The sequence below is a fragment of the Pipistrellus kuhlii genome, unplaced genomic scaffold (genome assembly GCF_014108245.1).
Source record: "Pipistrellus kuhlii isolate mPipKuh1 unplaced genomic scaffold, mPipKuh1.p scaffold_m20_p_13, whole genome shotgun sequence".
Classification (NCBI taxonomy): domain Eukaryota; kingdom Metazoa; phylum Chordata; class Mammalia; order Chiroptera; family Vespertilionidae; genus Pipistrellus; species Pipistrellus kuhlii.
This window is the reverse complement of record NW_023425438.1, coordinates 31,739,854-31,762,231: the sequence shown is the minus strand read 5'-3', so window position 1 is coordinate 31,762,231 and position 22,378 is coordinate 31,739,854. Positions and strand designations below refer to the sequence as shown.

At 40.1% G+C, this 22,378-nt stretch overlaps 1 protein-coding gene across 14 annotated transcripts in view; it reads right to left on the bottom strand.

The window, feature by feature from the left end:
• Positions 1-7,806: 7,806 nt before the first annotated feature.
• AFTPH (aftiphilin) overlaps positions 7,807-22,378 on the bottom strand; it is a 59,988-nt gene continuing 45,416 nt past the window's right edge. For 6 of the 14 annotated variants that reach the window (XM_045580812.1, XM_036435511.2, XM_036435513.2 and 3 more), the window contains 4 exons: positions 20,376-20,436; positions 18,785-18,868; positions 14,675-14,798; positions 7,807-8,961 (listed from right to left, as the gene is read on the bottom strand). In XM_045580812.1, the coding sequence (XP_045436768.1) occupies positions 8,817-8,961; positions 14,675-14,798; positions 18,785-18,868; positions 20,376-20,436 (414 nt within the window). In that variant the 3' untranslated portion in view covers positions 7,807-8,816. Of the gene's footprint in view, positions 8,962-14,673; positions 14,799-18,784; positions 18,869-20,375; positions 20,437-22,378 lie in introns of those variants that run through there. The other 8 variants (XM_036435514.2, XM_036435515.2, XM_045580814.1 and 5 more) reach the window with 4 other exon arrangements.

Sequence of the window (22,378 nt, the reverse complement as noted above, 5' to 3'; positions counted from 1 at the left end):
GAGGAGCTGTATTAAAGGTTGAGAACCACTGGTCTAAGGGATACGACTCACCTTCCCATGCTCTGCCAGGCCCAGGTGCTGGACACCCCCAGGGGACAGACTTTCCGTGTGAGCAGGGGTGGAATGTGCACTAGCACCTGGCACCTTGTAGGTGTTTTAATCCAAGTTGAGGGAGTGAATGGATAGTCTTCGTGGAGTTCAATCTCCTAGGATGGGCTCTGGTTGAATACGCCTGCCCAACACATTTCCATCCCACCCACCCTTCAAGCCACCACAGAACAATTGAAAACATGGGTCCATCACAAGACACGGGTGGGTGTCAGCCAGGGTCATGACTAGGAAGGTCTTTAAGGATGAGCCTAGGAAGGTCTGAGGTCTCCCTGAGTCTGAGTCCCCTCAGCATTTCCCTGAGGCCGGGCCTTAGAACTCAGCTGCTTCTATAGCCTCTTAGTTTGAGGCAAAAGTAAGGTTGCTCATAAGCTCTCAATTATGAACAGCTGGCCGGCTGGTCCCTAATTATTTCACTGAATTGGGTGCTGCATGTTTAACAGCCTACACCAGTGGTCGGCAAACTCATTAGTCAACAGAGCCAAATGTCAACAGTATAACGACTGGAAAATTTCTTTTGAGAGGCAAATTTTTTAAATTGAAACTTCTTCTAATGCCACTTCTTCAAAATAGACTCGCCCAGGCTGTGGTATTTTGTGGAAGAGCCACACTCAAGGGGCCAAAGAGCCACAAGTGGCTCCAGAGCCACAGTTTGCCGACCACAGGGCTATACTCTCAAGGGCTCCCAAGTCAGGCACCCAATAAGAACTTAGTGATAATAATGATAATAAAAATAGCTAACATTGAGTTTATTGAGTAGTATTTCCACTTAATGCTAAGTGTTTAACACAAGTTAGCTCTTTAATTCTCCTAAGTAGTTGTATCTCCCGGGCCAGTTAATACTCCTCCCTTGAACCAAGCTGTAACTTAGATATCTCAGATTTTATTTACTTAACTTATTTACTTTGCTGAACAATCTCAGAATAAATTATGTCCACCCAACATCATATCCAAAATTAGGGGATGTTCTTCTGCTAACCCTGTTATCGCACCTAAGAAATTGTTTTGTTTTAAAAAAATATGTTTTTATTGATTTCAGAGAGGAAGGGAGAGGGAGAAAGAGATACAAACATCAATGATGAGAGAGAATCATTGATTAGCTGCCTCCTGCATGCCCCACACTGGGGATCAAGCCTGCAACCTGGGCATGTGCCCTGACCGGGAATCGAACTGTGACCTCCTGGTTCATACCAGTAGGTCAATGCTCAACTACTGAGCCACACTGGCCAGGCAATTGTGGTATCTTTTTACTTGAATTCCTATCCCCAGTTTACAGCCCATTTCATAGTGTCACTGTTAGGAAGTGGCAGTGCCAGGACTCAAATTCTGCTTCTTCATTCCTGCTTCTCTTCCCAGAGTGATGGTTAGGCCGGACTTTCCGTGGCAGCGGTTCTCAACCTTTCCGATGCCGCGACCCTTTCATTCAGTTCCTCATGTTGTGGTGACCCCCAACCATAGCATATTTTCGTTGCTACTTCATAACTGTAATGTGGCTACTGTTAATGAATTGTAATGTAAACATTTGTGTTTTCCAATGGTCTTAGGCTCTACAGCAGCAGTTGCGACCCACAGGTTGAGAACCGCTAGCAGGGTCGCCTAAGACCATCGGAAAACACAGATAGTTACATTACGATTCATTATCAGTACTAAATTGTAGTTATGAAGTAGCAACGAGAGTAATGTTATGGCTGGAGGTCACCACAGTATGAGGCACTAACTGTATTAAAGGTCTCGGCATTAGAAAGGTGGAGAACCACTGCTCTGTGGCCTCAGAGGCTCCGGAGGCCTTTGTGCTGGGCCGGGGGGCACGTGGCAGCCGCATGGGGAAGCCCTGGGCCAGCAGGGCGCTAAGGCTGCAACTCCGGGGCGTCTGTTGTTCCCGATCAGGTCCCTGAGGACGTGTTATCTACAAGAGCACCTGCCCCTTTCTCTCATCCTTCAGGAGCACACCGAAGGCCATGACCACTTTGTCATCTTGTATGGACGTGCCTGGGAGGACCCTTTTCCCAGGGGTCAGCCCGGGAGCTACAGACCAGGGTGCAGACACACCCCTTCAGCTGGGAAAATGGCTTTCTTGTCAGTTGTCAGGGAAAGGGCTTGCTGGCAGGTTGCCGCAGCACTGGAGTGGGGACAGGTGTCCTTTCCCGTCTGCGTTCCTCTCCCTGCAACTTCCGGGTTGGTGGAGCCGGTATTAGGTCAACACCTGCTGCCCCGGGTGGGCTCTGCCCAGATGTCCCAACCCTGACTGCGTTCTGTCAACGGGTATCTGGTGACCGGCCCGTGAGTGCCAGCCTGCTTCCCAGATGTTAGGTTCCAGCCACAAAACCAAACCAAACCAAACCAAACCAAACCAAACCAAACCAAAACAAAACAAAACAAAACAGAAAAAACCACCCCGGGCTGGGAAAAAGGAGTCCAGGTTTCACTGCCCATGAAGCTTCCCAGAGCTGCTGACTAAGGCTTTTTCTTTCCAAACGTCTGAAACGGCAGACAGATTGTAAATTAGGAGGGAGTTACAAGATAGTAGCTGAAGGGAAACAGGCCTCCCTGTGCTCTGGGTTCTAGCTGTGGCCTCCCGGACTGGACCTGGGCAGCCGGGAAAGGCGATTAAACCGGACGGGGGAGAGGGGCCGGGCGGACAGGGGTGCTGCGGGGCACGGCAGGCCGCCGGCGAGAGAGTGCAGGCCTCCCCCCAGAGCCACGGGAGCGCGGTTTATTCCAATGGGAGGGAACCCTGGTCTGTGTCATTCTCTGAGCCTCCGAATTAATGAATCCCACCCAGATCCAAGTGCAGGCTCCCTAGGCAACACAGCAGAAATAAAGTGAAACAAAGTGAGAACCCCCCCCGCCCCCGCCCCTTCAACCACGGTCCCCTTGACCGGAGCATGGAGTGAGGAGCAGGTGGTCCTTGGGCCACACCGCGCTCCTCCCACCGAGTCAAAATACTCATTTCAGTCAAATGTCTCCAGCCAGCGGAGGCTTGAATTTATAATGAAAGAGAGCCCCCCCCCCCCGCCGTGGTGATAATCCTGCTGGACTTGGGGTCCCAGGATGGAATGCCTGGGCCTAGAACCTCACATTAGGAGCCGCCTCCTCTATCATACCCGTAGCAACTCCAGACCCAACACAGCAGTCCCGCTTTGTCTAACAGGAAAAAAAAAAAAAAAAAAAGAGAGTCGGGGAGGGGAAATGGGAGGGTGAAAACTGGCCGATAGCTGGGCAGGTTTCAACATGGAGCTTGACTTCAGGTGCCCTTGCCATGCCCCTCGAGTTTAATGACTATCCGTGCGACGTTTCCGTTCAGGAATATCAAGCTTTGTCTGGGGGCCCACGGGTGTGATGTGTCTGCCTCTCTGAGCCACACTCAGGCCTTTCTCAGGGGCTGAGAGGCGCTTGGGTTTGTTCAGAGTGTGCAGAATTGAACTGGTGATTGATAGTATCCTATATCATAAAAGGCTAATATGCAAATCAACCGAAAGGCGAACCGACTGGTGGCTATGATGTGCCCTGACCACCAGGGGGCATAGGCTCAACACAGGAGCTGTCCTGGTGGTCAGTGCACTCCCACAGGGCGGGGGAGGGCTGCTCAGCCTGAAGCCGGGTTCACGGCTGGCTTAGGCCCGCTCCCTGTGGACATCCCCAGGGGCTCCTGGGCTGTGAGAGGGCGCAGGCTGGACGAAGAACTCCCTCACCCCCACCCCGAGGATATATTTTGGAAAAATTCAGATGGGGTTTGAGGTGGGGTTCTCAGTGTCTTCGGGCAAAGGCAAAGCCCAGATTTAGGAAGGACCCCTGTCTGGTTCCGGTTCCCAGGGTCTCCTGCTTACACTGGGTGAGGAAGCCAGGGGCCAGGGACAAACCTGACCCAGGAGCCTGCAGCCAAAGCCGGAGGGAGAGAGCTGAGCAAAGTGGTCATCATAAAGCAAGGCGACAGGCGCTGCCACAGCCCTGGCCACACCGGGAGGCTGGCACTCTGCTCTCCTTGAGCCTTCAGTCCCTGGAATCAGACACACCCGGGGTTCAGACTCTTCTGCTTCCCGGCTGAGGAGCCTCGGGGAAGCTACAGAGCGCTGCCCGGCTTGGTTTCCTCACCAGACAATGGAGGCACGTTCAGTTCAGGCACCGCTCAGGGTTATGGGGAGGATTCAGAGAAAGGAGGCCGAGGGCAGAGCCCATGTCGGGCAGTCTTGTGAGATTCTGGGGCCGTACGAGGTCCCTAAATATATTCAGGCAAAGGCGGACTGGCCACCATTCCAGAAGAGATGCAGGAGAATGCAAATCAAAAGGCCAAGAGTCAGGAAAACTGGCTCAGGTCCTGCCTCCGGCCACAGATGTGTAATGTTGTGCAAGTCAGTCTTCCTGTCCAGCCTTCACTCTCCAGCTCTCAGGATTTTGTCGTTGTTGGCTTTGAACTTTTGCTAAGAATGGAACCCACCCTTTCATCAAATGGGATCTTCTGCTCTGCCTCCCGGTACGTAAGCCCAAGGCGTTACTGAGGGACACCCTTCCACTGCAGGGCACAGAGGCAGGCTCCTGGGAGGGGTTTGCAAGGCACTGGGCCAGCCAATGTCCCAGCCCTACCTTCGTTTTCAGTTCTATAGACTTAACCCCCTCATTCATACGTGAGGCATGGGAGACTTAAAAAAGGATTATCCAAGATCTTACAGCTGCTTCTTGGCAATTATACGTATTTGGAAAACACAACTCCTAGTCCCCTTCCACCCCACCAGGCTGCTCCCTACTTCCGCCCATGATTTGTCTTAGCTTTTGTTCCCCCAAAGGCCCCGGTGCTGGCCTCTATACATTCTTACCCCCCGCCCCGCCCCAGAAAGGCACCAGGAGCATGACAGACGCAGTCTGAAGCATCGCTGTAGCTTGAGACAACTCGTTTCTCTGTGTACTCCTTTACTCAGTGCGATGCTGTGTGTGTGGGCCGAGAGGTGAAACACAGGTCTGGCCCAGACTTAGGGTTGTCTACAAACTTTGTTCTCTCCTTTTCCCTGACTACTAGACTCCTTCTTGAACTGCGATTCAGAATCCATACGTCCCAGTCTTTTTAGTAGTTCCATATGGTGCCACAGGTAAACTCTGGCCAATAGGATGTAGTTGGACATAATGTGTATACTTTGTGGAAAATGTCCTTGGTGGGGGGAGAATACCCTTCGGCCAGGATGACTGTAGGCATGGTAGTTGTGCTAATAGCCACCTGGGACCATAAGGTACAAGCCATGTGTTGGGGATAGTGGAACAGGATAGTAAGAGCTTTTCTCTGATGGTCTTAGGAAGCCTCCTGACCAGCCAGACTGTTTCCTTCTGTTTTACAGGCAAGAGAAATAAGCTCCTGTTGTTGAAGCCACCGTTACCATTTCTCACCAACTCTGTCATTGGTGGTAAGATAGCATTATTTTATACATCACTAAGAAAAAGAAACCACTGCCAAGTAAATGGATACCCTATCCAACTGTGTGATACATTCCAACTTCAAAGTTCATATGTGACACAGGATGAGTCTTATTACACAGACGCAGTATTTTGGGTTTTTGTTACAGCTAAGCCTAATCCTGATTCAAGAAACATAAGGGAACAGAAAGATGACAACTCCTAAAGGACAGGATAATCATGTAGAGGGAAAAACAAGTTTCTGTATAAAAGAATGACTCATAAAAATAGCAGTGACTGGCCTGTGTTGCTCCATGGTTTGAGCGTCGACCCATGAGCCAGAGCACATGCCCGGGTTGTGGGCTCGACCCCCGATAGGGGGCGTGCAGGAGGCAGCCGATCAATGATTTTCTCGATAGTTCTATCCCTCTCTCTCTCTCCCTTCCTCTCTGAAATAAATAAAAACATATTTAAAAAATAACAGTGACACATGGCTCAACCTAGGAGTTTCTCTTACACTCCCAGTCTGGCTTGGACGGACTGGAGAGTTATGTGTGGGTGTTTGGATTTCGCCATCCAGTGAGACAAGGGGATGAGTGAGCGGGTTTTAAGCTGGTTGCTAAACCAGTCTCCACTATGTGTGACTTGGCTGTGAGAGTTGCTGACTCTTTGGTTTCTTCTCCCCACTTCTGCAGGGTCCTTCTGGGTGACTTCGAGAAAGACAAATGGACAGCTGATGGCCAGGACAAGCTTGCATCTAACAGGCTGTCCCTGGGCTGAGATCACAGGATGCTCAAGGCTCTTCCTGCAGCAGCCATTGCTACTGCTTTTCGGGGCGACTGGAGCTCTGGTTTGATGTAAAAAAGAGCTGAGCACTTTTGGCTGATTGTCTGGCTTTAACATGACAATCCAATATTAATGTATCTGTTGTGATTAAAAACATCCAGAGCCAATATAATTAACAACAGGGAAATCTGCCTTATCTTTATGACTGAGAAACATCCATTCTCTCGGTCATAAAGCAGGATTCCTTTTATAAGGAAGGTCCACTTCACTGTTTTAAAATAATGCAATAACTTGTTATTCTCAGTGCTTCCTTCTTATTTTAAGAACATATTTTTATTGATTTCAGAGAGAAAGGGAGAGGAAGAGAGAGAAGTAGAAACATCAATGATTAGAGAGAATCACTGACTGGCTGCCTCCTCCATGCCTCCTTTTGGGGATGAAGCCTGCAGCCCGGGCATATACCCTTGACTGGAATTGAACCAGGTTTCCTTCAGTCAGCAGGCTGATGCTCTATCCACTGAGCCAGACTAGCTAGGGCAGTGCTCCTTTCTTTGAGTGTCTTAAATTTACCAGGGTTCCCAAGGCCTTCACAATTTTGCTGACTCTATCATTTATTGACTATCTACTTATGTTAAAGTGTTTTACATTTATTATTTAATGCATCAACCCAAGTTGGTGGTGTCATTCCATTTTAAAAGATAATATAATTAGGCTCAGAGAAGTTGATTAACTTCCTCAGGATAACACAGCTAATAAATGGGCTCTACACATAGGTTGGTGAAGGCTGCCATTACAATTTAATGTACTGTGAAGCAACCATTTAAGCTTCCATTCCTGAAACATGTGAAGTTCTGCTGAGAATATTTTATCCTTCCATTCAGAAAGAAGGTCACTGGGCACTGAAGACTTGTGACTATTCTGAGGGAAGACCTTCTCTAAAAGGAAAAAAAAAGTTGGGGAAATGAATGGGAGGTAAGCATGGGTCATTCTAGGCCATATTTAAAGGACACTCAGATAACTGTTGCAATGGCCTGTGTAATAACCTGGCAACACAGGAATCTCTGTTTGATGGAGGGATAGTCTAAAGCAGATGTGAGGAGCTGGGCTTCAGGGCTGCTGACCGGCTGTTTTAATGGAATATATCATGTGAGTTTCAGGGGAACCGATATTTAATATTTTATAAGCACTTTATAGAAATTTTCTGCTCACCTTAATTTCATGCCTATATTTTCTTGGAAATAAAAAAATTCCCTACAAATCCCTACTTCACCTTGCTAATTCAGATGAAGACACATCATAATGAATCATCGGAATTTCTTTTATGATCTCGAGTTCTACATAAAAAACAGCTCAGATATTAAATGACTGATCCAATTCTTATGGGCCAGATTCAAATTCTTCCTGGTTTCAACAAAGTGGAAGCCCTACCAAATGGTTTCCTCTGAATTGAAGTACATTAACACGGGGTAAAACTTCACATCCAAATTCATTACATTTCCCCCAGATACCAAAGGACAAAGACACCAGGCTAAATTTCTTTTAAATTATTTTATTTTTGTGTAAGCTAAAAGGAAATTTACACACTGAAATCTCCGAAGACCTTGGGCATGCACATTACCCTTGTTAAAAGTTCTTCTACAGCTCTCTCTTTTTTCCATAGGAATTTCCCCAAACATTTAAAACCCATAGTTTTTACTGTATATACAGCCTAAACCATAGCAATCTATGATTATGTCATTTACACTGTGCAAAATCCTCAAAAAATAGTGGTATGATAGAACAACAACAACAAAAATCAGTAACAAGTAAATTTCATGGTAAGACATTCATATAATTTGGTCCTTCTCCAAACCAAACTGATTTAAAACAGACATACAATCACTTTAAACCCCTCCAATCAAGTTCTGACAATGATCCATACCCTTAACAAAGGAGCAATCGATGAAGTACCTTGCAAAAGGTCAAACAGCAATATGCCAGATTGAAAAGATTAAAAAAGAGCACAACAATTTTAACAAAAGACAGATCTGAAACAAATCCACCACACGCATACACACACACACACACACACACACACACACACTTAACAATGACTTTGGAGCTTATATATGATAGTAAAAGTAATTCAACGTATGATATGAAAAATTAATAGGACATTCAATGCAATCTGGAAAGACTGAAGGGGATTTCACAGACAGTGGAGATTTGAGTTTTTAATTTTCTTTTTTTTTTTATTTCAAAAGTTTTGTAAGAAGGACACTACCAGTGTATTTCACAAAGACATAAATGTATACACCCCAGCAACACAAAAAGAATAAATCTTCAAAAATGTTCACCCCTGATTATTTACATTTTTTCTAATATAAATTTAGGACTTCAGTATGTAAATAAATATACATTACTATGTATACCTTTCTAGTGTGGCTTACCAACAAATCATCTGAACTTGAATTTTTTTTTAATTACAGCAGGTATGCTTTTGATGGTAGGGGAGGGATGGAGAGAAGGAAAAGCCACTGAAACTGTCCACTTCCTCTCAGCCATCAGTCTGCTTTCTCCTGGGAGCTCGTGGAAGGTGTTAACGTGGCTGGGAACATCAACACCTTGGCATGCATGAACGTTAGGTCAGGAAGGCTAGCGATCACCTTGATGGCTTCTTCACTGAGGTGCTCTTCTCTCTTCGGTTTCCTATTGACAGAGAGAGAAGTGTGTTCATGTGACTCCGCTGTGGACCAAAGGGGGGAGCACTCACGCTCAAGGCGGTCAGTAGCAATCTGTGCGGACTTGAGCACCTGTATCTCTGCCGGTTCCTGAACCTCATGATACTCTTGTGCTGTGTGCTTCCTATCCAGATGCCAAGTCTCTTATGAAGATGCACGCCTTATTTATGTATGTTCGTGATAGCTGGGCATGGACATACGGGTATTCACATGTACCCGTGGATAGCTCACAGCTTTGCTTTTAAGGCTAGGAGCATCTACCCAAGCATCATTTCAAAACGTTACTAAGCAGAAATGTAGTTCAGAAGCCCTAATAACACTTCGCCCAACTGGATTTCCCCTGCTCCCAGTGAAACTACCAAAACTACCTCCACATAAAATAAACATGTTTGGCACAAGACCTTGTAAGTCATTCTAACCTCAGGCGCTCTTCATCCCCAAAGGGGATTTCCAGGAGAGAAAGCCCTCCCCCGGCCTCAGCCCCCATGGGTGCAGACAGTGTGTCCAAAGGCAGCAGTACGGGGCGGCTGCTGACATTGAGGGTGTACGCAGGCAGGGGGGCTCGGGAACAGGGGGAATCTCAGAATCCTGTGGGTTCTCCAGATGAAATACATTTTACTACAATGGCCCCAGGTGCCAGAAATGAGCAGTCTGGTGCCGAGCACATACGTGAAGAACTCTGGGGACTCGTGTCTTCCCAGCAGGCGAGCCACAGAAGACGCCAGCAAGGCCTCGCATGTGGCACAAAGTGAGCACATGGTTATAATCCAGCCTTTCTTTTTTCAAGGAGACTGAATATACTGAAAAAATAGTTCTAGTGATAAAAATACGAATTTTAAACCAAAGTTAATTCAAAATAATTTATCTAAAAAGCCTGACCTCTTTTATGATAAAGGACAGCTGGTCCTCTATGATGTGTGACACAAGTTATTCCTGCCACCTAACTATTTTCTTTGTTCTGGGGATGGGCAGCAGAAAGTCAGGAGATAATGCAAGAAAGAGATGCAGACCTTTATTTTATTCCTAGGTTTTTCTATTGTTACCAGTTTTGAATGTAGGCTGAAATTAAATCAAGCGCCAGACGTTGAGGGCCGAAGTTGTTCAATGGGGCACGTGGGTCAGCTTTAGGCACGCTGAAACTACCAGCACATCAACCAATACTGAACTGAGTTCTAGGGTTTCTCAGCAGAATTTTTTTTCTGATAAAAATCTACATTTAATTGTCCTTACAAATGGTGGTAAAACTATTAGGTGGATGTTTGATGGGAAACTGATATCTGCATCAGCCTAAAGTAAAACCAGATTGTTCTCTTTTTAGTCTAAAAGTGAGAAAACTGGAAGTATAAAATGGAGGTTAGCCTCCCACCAATCATCAATCTTAGCATCACCATCGATGGGGGTCACTCAGACATCATGAGTCTTCTGATGGGACACCACACCTCTGATGCACTCGGCAGTGGTTTACCTGTCTGCATTCACCCCAGAAACAATTTCCAGTTTATAGTAAGGGAAATAGAGAAACATAACAGAGGCTGGGATGTTCTTTGGCATAACTAGATTGATCATTTTAACAAGCTAGTGTTATAAAAGAAAAACAAAAGGGATCAAGGTAACTATGCTGGATTAAAAGGGCCTTAAGAGCCGTAACAGCTAGGTACAATAGCATTAGATTGAATATTGGTTTGGACAAAGCAGAGAGAAAGGACATTGTCAGAGAAACCTGAATATAGCCTGCGTATTAGATTAAATGAAAATTTTTTGACATTGACAGATGGAGATCACTGATTGCCAGAGTAGATTTAATTCAGTATGGACTATAACAATCTCATCTTTGGTTAAAATAACACACATGCATATTTACATAGAAAAAAATCTGAATTTGCTCTAAGATGTTATAGTGATCTGAGTGGTAAGAATGTGATAATTTAAAATTTTTGTTGGCTTATATTTCGTAACTTTCTACAACTTATCCTACTGCTTTGCAATGATAAAAGGGTACTAACAACAGTAAGAGAATTGTATCTCTATGGACTTCCTCATTTGTGGAGTGCGTTGCGGTATGGGGAAGGAAAACCCTTCTACCCAAGGAACATTTGGTAAACATTATTCTAGGGTTTTACCAACTGCCTCATTTCAGAGGCACTACTTGGAGGCAATATGAAGCTGTATTTAAAAATAAATAAAAAAAAGTTTACTTTGTGCATTTATCTGTAGTCACTGCACATTGATGTGATCTTATTTTCTTAAAATATAAGGAAGAACATGCTTGTGGAGAATTTGAAAATAAAAAGTTGTATCATGACCTTTTCTCAAAGCCAAAGGCAGTGACCTAATTTTCATTTATAGTGTCTTTAGTTAAGATTTATCCTTTTTGTCAAGGAAATACAATTAAGAGCCCAGAAATAAACCTATATATTTATGGCAAATTGATTTCCAACAAGGGTGCCAAGACCATTCTATGAGGGCTGAGGGGAAAGACCAGTCTTTAAAAAAAAATAAATAAATAAATAAATAAATAAATAAATATATATATATATATATATATATATATATATATATATATACACACACACATATGATTGATTTTTTTTTTTACAGAGGAAGGGAGAGAGATAGTTAGAAACTTCAATGAGAGAGAAACATCAATCAGCTGCCTCCTACACAACCCTATTAGGGATGTGCCCGCAACCAAGGTACATGCCCTTGACTGGAATCGAACCTGGGACCCTTCAGTCCACAGGCTGATGCTCTATCTACTAAGCCAAACTAGTCAGGACAAGAACAGTCTTTTTAACAAACAGTTGCTGGTACAACTGAATATCCACAGGCAAAAGAACAAAGTTGGACTCTTATCTCACATTATATTAAAAAATTAACTCAAAAAGGATCAAAGAGCTAAATGTAAGAGCTGAAACTATAAAACTTATTAGAAGAAAACCTAGAATGTTCCTGACCTTGAAGTAGGCATTGGTTTCTTAGATAGGACACCTGAAGCACAAGCAACAAAAGATAAATTGTATTCATCAAAACTAAGAGACTTTCGTTAATTCTCTTCAGTGAGGTGGCCAAGCAGCCTCTCCAGCAGATGCAGAGATGCAGATCTTTGTGAAGACCCTGACTGGCAAGACCAGCACCTTGAGGCCGAGCCCAGTGACACTGCTGAGAATGTCAATGCTAAAATGCAAAAAAAGGAGGGCTGGGGAGGGATATGGAGGTTGGCCAGCTGGAGAGGGGCCACAGGAGGGCTCCAAGGTATGTCTGGCCTGTCTCACTCAAGCCTGATAGGTTGGACCCCAGCAGAAAGCTAACATACCAGGTTGGAGCATCTGCCCCCTGATGGCCAGTGCACGCCATAGCGAGCAGTTGAGCAGTCTTAGCATATCATTAGCATATTATGCTTTGATTGATTGAATGGCTGACATCGGTCGACCGGACACTTAGCATATTAGGCTTTTACTATATAGGATAACCAGAATAGGCAAATGCAGAGAGAGAAAGCACTTTAGTGGTGGTCAGGGGCTGGGAAAAGTGGATAGTGAGTATGGGGTTTCTTTTAGGAGTGGTAAAAATGATTTGGAATTAGATAGTGGTGATAGTTGTGCAACCTCATGAATATACTGAAAACCACTGAATTGTACACTTGAGAAGGATAAATTTTATCTCAATTAAAAGTTAAGAAAAAAAAATATGTTCCCCTTTTGACAATTAGTCCTTTGGCTTGAATAAACTTAAGTTAGAGTTCTGAGGCTACTAACTGGCCACCCACTTATTAAAATTAGGAAGTAATTTTTCTCTCATACATGCAAGGCACTTAGAATGGGATCTTGTTTGTTACAGGCAAAACTCCTCTACCTACACCACTGTTTCTTAATCTTTTCTTACTCTACAGTCCCTCAATGCTCTTCCACTCTATCTTCTATATACTATCAAGAGCTAAGAAGGTTTTGCTGAGCTTACATTCTATAGTTTACTCAGAAACAAACACAAAAATGACAGAAACAAAAGGAAAACAACCAGACACCTAAAATGCTTTCTGAAGCCATATATGCCACCCCTTTCTCTTCTCTGTACAATTGAGAAGTAGTACTTATGGTGACATTTTATAGTATTACCTTCAAATTGTAAGACTTATGAATATTTGCACTTCTCACCATTTTCAAACAATTCTTCAAAATAGAAAACAAAGTTGGCAACTTGTTTTCTTTTCAATTTACTGTGTTTAAATATAAAGCTGAACAGGTTTAGAGAGTAATTCAATGCAGCTATAATACTGATGGTCAGTAGGACACACACTGTACTTTTAGTTCATTCCATAATAGTACAGAATAAGGGAAAACATTAAAATAACTTCTTAAAGTGATAGAGGATTTGAAAAAGTTCCCTAGTGTACATACAGCACGTTTCACGGATGAACTAAAAAGTTAGGAGAGTTAAGATAACAATGTAGTTTAGAGCTCCTCCTAATGGCGCAAAGAAGGAATTCTCATCTTGGGCTGTCCACAATTCCACTATAAATAGTTTGTTCAGTGAGACTGCAGAGGAAAAAAGGAATGAAAACAGTGTGATTGTCCTTAGAAGAGACTTTTCAAAAAGTAGCTGATAAAGCTCAAACAATAAAAACATCAGTTTTTTTTTTAAGTTAAACGTGCATTAGCTTTTGGTTAACAAATATAGAAAAAAATGGAGAAACTTGAATGAGAAGAATTTCAATTTGAAAATATGATTTATTTGGGAATAGGAAAAGTTAGAAAGCAAGCAAAATACTCACATTGACTTAATTTACAAGTAGGTTGACTTAACAGTAGTTTTTAACAGTGTCAGGTAGCCTTACTATGAAGAAATAGGGGTAATGAGAGCAATGGAGAGAATCTGTGGATAAATGAGCATGTGCCTGCTACAAATCCATTTCAGGGAAAAGTTAAGGGTATCCATAATTACAATTACAAAACATAATAATGGCTTTTCATAATTACAAATAATTTTCATAATTTAATAATAATAAATCTCTGTAGAATGAATGCTTAAATATTTTAAAGTGCTGATGTATCACGGATGTGGGATAGCAGAGTTGGTATGCCAATCAACCATTGCGGTAGTGATTAGCTTCTTATTAGGAACTGGCTTATTCCTATGGCTAACATGTCAAAGCAATGGCTTATTCCAGTGCTTAACCATGTAAAACTAAAGGTTTTCCAAGAAACATTTCTTGTATCTGGTTCTGACACCGAGAGATAACTGCTTTCCTAGGGCCATGTCCTTGAAGGGGGTCCGAGACACCTCAGTAATAGAGGTGCTGCACACGTAAGAATTCAGAAAATAAAACCGTGACTCTAGGAGAGAGACTGGGTTCCCAAAGATTTCAGGAAGTTATGAAGGGTAAGAGGGACCCTTTCCACAGTGCCTTTGTGATCTCAATACTTAACCAGAATTCTTCTCTACAAAGTTGGGGGTGGGAAGAGAAAAAAATACCCATCTGTTAGCCCTTTCTAATAGCCTGCCCTAATATAGTTCACAATTAAACATCCGACACTACTTTCTGGAATTAGGCATTATTAGTTTTTACAAACAAAAAGTAAATCTTAATACAATACACTGAAATACTGCCACCTTGTGTGCTTTCCCATTTGGACTGTTTAAACACAGAACTCAAAGTCAGGGTGTAATGAACGCTAACTGCTTACCGGGTAGATGTGCTTGTCTTCTCGACTGTGGACATGAGTCTTGCAAATGCATCAGTCACTTTGAGGCTTGAGGTGGAGATTTCCAGCTTAGACGTTGTTAACTCATACAACTCTGGATCCACACCTTATAGTATAAAATGATAGTCAGTGATGGCAAGCTGCAATTTGGTCACTCAATTAGCCACAATCCAAGATGCAAAAGGCAATTGTTCTGTAAACATCTGAGTTTTTTATGAGTACAACACATCTTTAGTGTACTGTACCACTGTATTTATTTTAAAAAATTTAAGTTTCACTTTTTAGAGTTCTTATAAAATAGGAAATACTTTCAAAATTCCACTCTAAAATTTTAACTCCTATAGAAAACTCCCTCAATTTTGGATTAGTTTTCGATATGAAAGTTAACAATGTTTTATAAGTGGAATGCACATGATTTGTTATATTATAGGATGACTCAATTGTTAAGTTGACTGATAAACCACATTTTTTGAACCATCCTCTAATGCTACCTTCTTGACCATTTTCCTGCATTCTTTTCTTTCACACCAAAGAATTTGGAAGGTAATATAAAGTTTCAAATATGGCAATAGATTTGGTTAGTTTAAATATTCTGATAATTTGAGGGACTAAGATATTACTCAAAGCATTAAATTATTACTGAAGATATATATCAAGTTGTTTTTTTCCTAAGAAGTGGGAGGGTATAATATTCTCAGAAAAAGTGAAAAAAGAATTACTTTTGGGCGAAATAAAAATTATCTCAAGGGTTAATTATATTTATATAGTCTCATATCTAAATCAAGTGGCTATTAGACAAAATATCTTTTTTTTTAATATATATTTTTTGATTTCAGAGAGGAAGGGAGAGGGAGAGAGAGATGGAAACATCAATGAGAGAGAATCATTGAATTTCTGCCTCTTGCACACCCTCTGCTGGTGATCAAGCCTGCAACCAGAGGATGTGCCCTTGACCAGAATAGAACCTAGAACCCTTCAGTTCGCAGGCTGACACTGTCCACTGAGCCAAACTGGCTAGGGCTAGACCAAATATCTTGTCAGAGGAATTCAAAATGAAGCTGTGTTAGAGTATTAGACTTGTAAGTCTATAAAAATCCTCCACTTATCTGACTTCAATAAAATATACTTATCTATTTTTATACTTCTCTTGAATGTAGGTTTATATTAAATAAGATTATGAAAACAATGAAAAGAACAATTAAATATTTCAACTCAAGCTAAAATTTGGATAATAAAGATAATGAGATAAAAAGAATTTTAATTGTATACTCTTCTTGGTCCCAGCAAATTACTTGAGAAAAAGTCCAGTAGTTTTAGTGTTTAATAGAAAAAACACACTGTAAGGGAGAATGTCTTATAGTTTCATCAATCTTTATTTTTTAACAAGCTCTGATGATCAGCTAATAAAATTACATATAAGTGCACATATTGATATTAACAAGTTTCCTCCTGTTAGGATATTTCAAGATTAAAAAAACAAACAAAACCCCACAGGAATTGCCTTCAACTTAGGAAATGATTAGCAGATGTAAACATAGATCTCAGATGTTTACAGAAATCAAACAAGCAAAAGCAGCTTCCACATTTACAATGTCCAACAAGGGAGGAAGGCTATAGAAAATGTTTGTTGACTCTCCCAAGTTCTTAATATTTCATTAAGGTACAGTTTCAAAATATCTCTAGAAGGCCTTTTATAATAAGTATATAGTTGCAATTAAAATGTACAAAATTATAGATGCCTGTGAAGGGACTAAAAGAATCCAAAGTACCTTTTTCCTCCACTGTGAAAGGTTAGCTTCTAAGTAACCACAAAATTTCAGTAGCTGTTTAAGGACGATGCAGAATAAAAAACTGCATTCTGACTGGCAACAGAAAATTGCTGGTAAAATTTTACTTGGATTTGTAAAATACTGGCTACTTGGCTGTCAAACAGTAAAGTGGGAGGTAAAAAACAAAATAATCAACCTCCCCCAGCCGAAAACAAACACTATCATATCACATGCACGAAAAGAAAACAACAATACTATGGCCTTTTTAAAAAACAAAGTAACTCCCTACTCTATACTAATAATTAGACTAATTATTTTTAATGGAAGATTTTTTTTCATCAAAATCTTAATGAGGCATAGTTTAGTTACATAACTAAAGCTAGCCAACCAAGTTCTATGCCAACCTCCTAAGTCTCACACACAAATTAATTAACCGCAAGCTGAGACAAAATGACTTTCCCAGAAACAAGTCAGAAGAAGTGCAAGCAAGTAGTGAAATGGAGTACTGAGGAAGGTGTTGATACCTGTAGCTTGATGGTAAGTTTTAACAAAACCCAATAGCAATAAAAAGAAGGCAAAGCAACTTTATAGTAATCAAGTTTATACAGCAGCTAGAGCATATAATGAAAATACGGAATGAAAATATTTAAAAGATTCCAAAGTAATGAGGACCGCGTTTGACCATGCTGATTTCACTTCTATCACAGCTCTAAGCTTCCCTCAGAGCTACTGAGCCTGGTTATCAGGTCATCTCTGTACTTCTTTATATGGTTAGATTATCTATGGATGATTTTTAACTGAGTTTAGAATGTAACCAAAATTTAAATTTAAACCAGATTTTTAAGTATCGAAAAATAGTGCCCTCATTTAGATTATAATATAGTTCATGACAAAACAAAGCTAAGAGCAAATTAAAAATGGGAACTTGGTAATTCATTCTTGGGACCTGTACATTATAAGGAAATTGACACAGACTTTTCCCCCTATTTAGTATTAAAAACAACTAATTAGCTCACCCAGTCATTATTTCAAATGTATTTAGAAGTAATGTAAGTAAATAGTAAAATATCATTTTGAAGGCACAACCAGACACAGATTGTTTTTTTCATATGTTTGTAAAATCTTGGAAACAATGACCATGATAACCAGGGCTTAGATTGGAGGAACTGAGTCATTCTACCAAATGGCCTTGGACCTTCCTTACAGCAGGATCAGATTTCCATAACCACACCTTGGAGAAGGGCATCCACATCCCAGGTTCACCCTTAGCTGACTCTTACTCTCCCCCATTTCCCATCGTGGCACCTACACTGCTGGAAGTGGGTGGCAGTGTTATCTAGTTGAATAGGATAAACCCAGCAAATTCTCAGGAACTAGGCTAACTACTGGCCACCAGTGGAGGCACAGAGAGATCCTGGCTATGCATTCTGGGCATCAGCATCTATACATAGCACCCCAGTGGCTATCTGATGACCAATGGGCATGATTACCAGATTACAAGTTGGGAATGACAGAGTCATTAAAATCATATTAAATAAAATGTAAACATAAAAATGCCATTATATTTTAATCTTTTATTCAGTTAGACAATGACAAAATACATTAGTTCTTTGGTCAATGAACTGAACTTTCGCAGGGCTGAACATTAACAGGCACTCCAAGTAAGGTTTATTTCTAACTTTTAGTATCTCATAGCAATTATTTTCTATTATTAACTTTTTTCCTCCACATGGAAAACTAACAGTAAACTTTCTACTTAAGAGCTACATGAAGACAACAATAGTTCTATGTGGCACTATATAACTAAGTGCTAGATTCCAACATTTTGGAACCTAATTATACATTCAGCACTAATAAACAATTAATTGAATGCTAGCATTTGTAAAGGTTTTATTATCACAGGCACTACAATGTAAAGTCATCTTTGTGTACTAAAATATTCTTATATCTCTAAACTTTTATTTTTTCAAATGGCTTTATAGAATATGCTTGAAAAAATAAGCATATCAAATATCACATTTTTCATTTACAGGGAAAAAAACCCTCCTGCCTTTAAATAAAGACATTAAGACTGTTTTATTTCTAGAAATGACTCTGAGCTCTGAATATTACACTCTGAGAAAGCTTTCCTTAAAATACATTTCACATACGTCATTTGCTATAGTCAGCTACTGGAAAATAACAATAGATAGGTGAGAGAAAAGTATTAGAAAGACATCATAGAGAATACAATCTACTTATTTCCTTGTTTATAGGAAAGTCAAGTGGTGTGGTCATGCTCTCAGTAAATAAACTAGAATTGTGGTTTTGACACTCTGCTGACCTGGGATGGTGGTGCTGCTGCTAGAGCTACTGTCATCCACGGGCCCAAAGAAATCAAGGTTCAGAAGAGTGGAACCGCCACTAGCTTGGAAGTCAGGGAGCGTGTTGGTAGGCAGCCACACAGAAGGGAAGCCAAGGGAGGAGGGGTTATGTGTAAAAAGGGGTGAGACACACACTTGAACATGCAGGTTATAATTAGTAGTCATTACACATTTTAAAATCAACATTAAAACAATGTGTACAGTATTAGTTTTTCATTACTAAGGACATTTCTGAAATAACAATTTAATTTGATGTACATTTTCTCATGTACAAGTTAAATAATTTAACACTTAGTAAAGTTTTAGTTAGAAGTTCAATTCTTTCAATCAAACTCGAAGCCATAGCAGAAAGACCAAGGGAAAATATACCCGTTAAAGGGAAACAATACTTTAATCTCAACCCAACATTAAATCACTGCATATGCCCAAATCAATCTTTCATGTTAGTAATGCTGGTTTCCAATTAATAATGTTTAAAAAGTGACAAAGTTTTCAGTTTTAGGACACACACCAATACATTAATTTAGTTTAAAATAAAACAATATGTCATAACTGCCCTACCCTGATGTGCAACCTCAAGCTGTACTGTTCCCCTTTAACTCTGAAACAGTAATCAGAAATAATACACATTTTTAAAGAAGTTTTTTGTTAATAAAAAGCACGATGATTTGACTAAATAAGACACCAGACAACAGCAAGAGGTGCATCCAGGCTTTCCTTCAGCACTGTTATTCAACTGGATCTTTCCAAATATCCTAGCTCCCATTCTAAGGCAAAACTGACAGAATGCTTTAAGCAATGGCTCAAACAACTGATGACATAAAGGAGTAAGAATAATTGAATCTTAGGGTCAATTAAAACTTGTGGTTTAAACACATTGGAAAGTTAGGATTTCACATTATTTTAAAGACTCCACATTACTAAAATAAGCTTTTCCTTTCTGAAGAATTTCTCTTAAAGCCGTGAGTGAAAACAATTATTTCTGGAACTACTTACCAGCATTTTGAGATAAATTTTAGAAAAGCATCATGAAAATCATTCACTTTTTATTTGCATGTAAGTGCTTTATAAAATATTATTAAATCTGAAAACTACATTGAGTCAATAAATATGGGTCTATTTGCATTGTTTTTAGTTAAATAACTGTGGTTTGTGCTTCAAAGCAGCCTCTATTCAAAAGACTTTGCATCCAAGAAAATTCTATAAATTAAAAACTGCAAAAACCAATTTCAAGTAAATTGATCCTACCTAAAATATCATTTAAACTACCTACATACTTGTAAAAAATAAAGACATTTTTTTGATTTAAGATGAAGAAACTAAAATTGTATCTAACTACTACTACCTATATTTAGCCATTAATGCTAATTAATAGTAGTAATGGCTGATTTCTTGAGCAATTACTATTCAGAAAGAAAGCCTGAATTTCCAAAGATAAGAATAAGAAGTTACGTTCAAACAAAAAAGGAAATCAGCAGAGAGAAGTTTGTCTGAACTTTGTAGCTTTCTTAGCTCTAGCTCTGGTGCTAGAGGCTCTACGGAGAGACGTACCATCTAAAGGGTTAGTAAGGCCACTGCTACTCCAGTCAAACTGGACGGGTGGTAGAGACTCCTAGAGTTGAAAACCAAAAAATCAAAATTAATCAGTACAGAATATATCAATGAAAAAAATCCTTTACAAAGAAAAAAATCTATTATAGCAAGATAATTAGGCAATAAAATTCCTAAAGACAAAATTGGGATAATTTACAATTTCAGAAGGTTACCTGCAAATAATATTAATCCAAACTGAAATTGCAAAATTTACAAACAGTATAGCTTGACATTGAAAAAGTTGTATCTAAAAAATGGAATTATCTTTACATTTCAAACAGAAATGTATGGACTGTTTCTATGTCAAGATTTCAATCAATTCTCAAATCATTATTTAAGCTATTGGCTTTATTACAATAAAAACATTAAAATGTATAAAATATCACTGACCCTTTTCACTAGTGTAAAAACTTTAAATGACCTGGCACTTAAAAATGGCATAATGCAATAGAGAAGGAACCTACAAAAATGGAGGAAATGTGGATGATCTGAAACTGAGCAACTAATCAGTAACTATTTATATGACATATATGGCTAATTTAGTTGGTCTCAATATATACAAAATGAGAAAGCTCAAAGTCCTATTGTAGATCTCTGGTTCGTTACAATTTTCCAAATTGTACATATAAGATGGAAAGTAGTACAAAATATTTTAAAAATGAGTATCGCTTTAAGAATATTCTTTTTTATTTTATTTTAAAGAATATTCTTGGTAAAAAAAAAATGTGGTTTTTGGTTTTCTTTCATGTTGGGGCAGTATTGACAACACTCATTGAAATAATCTGTGTTTTATTAGACTCAGTATCAACATGTTGTCTTTTTTTTGCACACACACACACACACACACACACACACACACTTTATTGTAAGGTGGGTACTATTTAAACTTAATTCTCTCTCTTTTTTTTTTTCTGTGTAAAGATATTAAAAGGATCATGAAACCATTATTTCTAAAAGTCTAAAACCATAATATTGTAATAACAATTATCTTCATAACTGGGATACCAATGACCGGCATGTTACTATAAGCATCTAGTTGTCCCAAATTAGGTCAGACCTGGAGGTTGGGGGGAGGGATAGAAACAAAGTAGAACGCTAACATTAGTGGGTGCCAGGGGTTAGGGGTAGTTGTGGGAGTGGGGTGAGGAGGGGGCAGTAGAGCAAGAAGTATTAAGGATGTTCTTTGTGCCAATGGAAAAGTTCTGTATCTGGATTGCAGTGTGGTTATATGAATATTTCAACATGATAAAAATGACATAGAACTATGCACACATATTGTACAATGGTCATGTTACTTGTTTGATATTGAACCATAATAATGTAAGATGTAAACAGGAGGAAAACTGGTGAAGGGTACAGGGCACTCTTCTGTATTATCTTTGCAGCTTCCTGTGAATCTATATTTAAGAAAAAAATGATGAAAATCGAGTGTATAACCTACTTGTAAGACTGATAAACAAAATTTAGAAAAGGTCTTCTTTAGCTGATCTCAAAAACAAACAAACAAACAGCTCTAGGCATTCCAATAGATTCAACTTACATATATATTCTACTTCTACACCTTCAGTCATATTTAACATTGACTGAATGAACAAACCCAATTTATGTAGTAACAAAATTTCTGGATAAATGCAGCAAAGCTTTTTCATTACCAATTTATCTAAATGATGTCAAGTAGTTGGATACTTAGAAATTTCTATTTCAGTGATCTGCTAAAATTTTAGTTTTTCATATATGTGTCTATGGCATTTTAAAGACATAGCCAATAATACAGGGTGGGGACAAAAGTAGTTTACAGTTGTTTGTATGGAAAATAATACAATATTAATAAACTAGAGGCCTGGTGCACGAAATTAGTGTATCGGTGTGTGTGTGTGTGTGTGTGTGTGTCCCTCAGCCCAGCCTGCACCTTCTCCAATCTAGGGCCTCTAGAAGGATGTTCGACTGCCCATTTTGGCCCG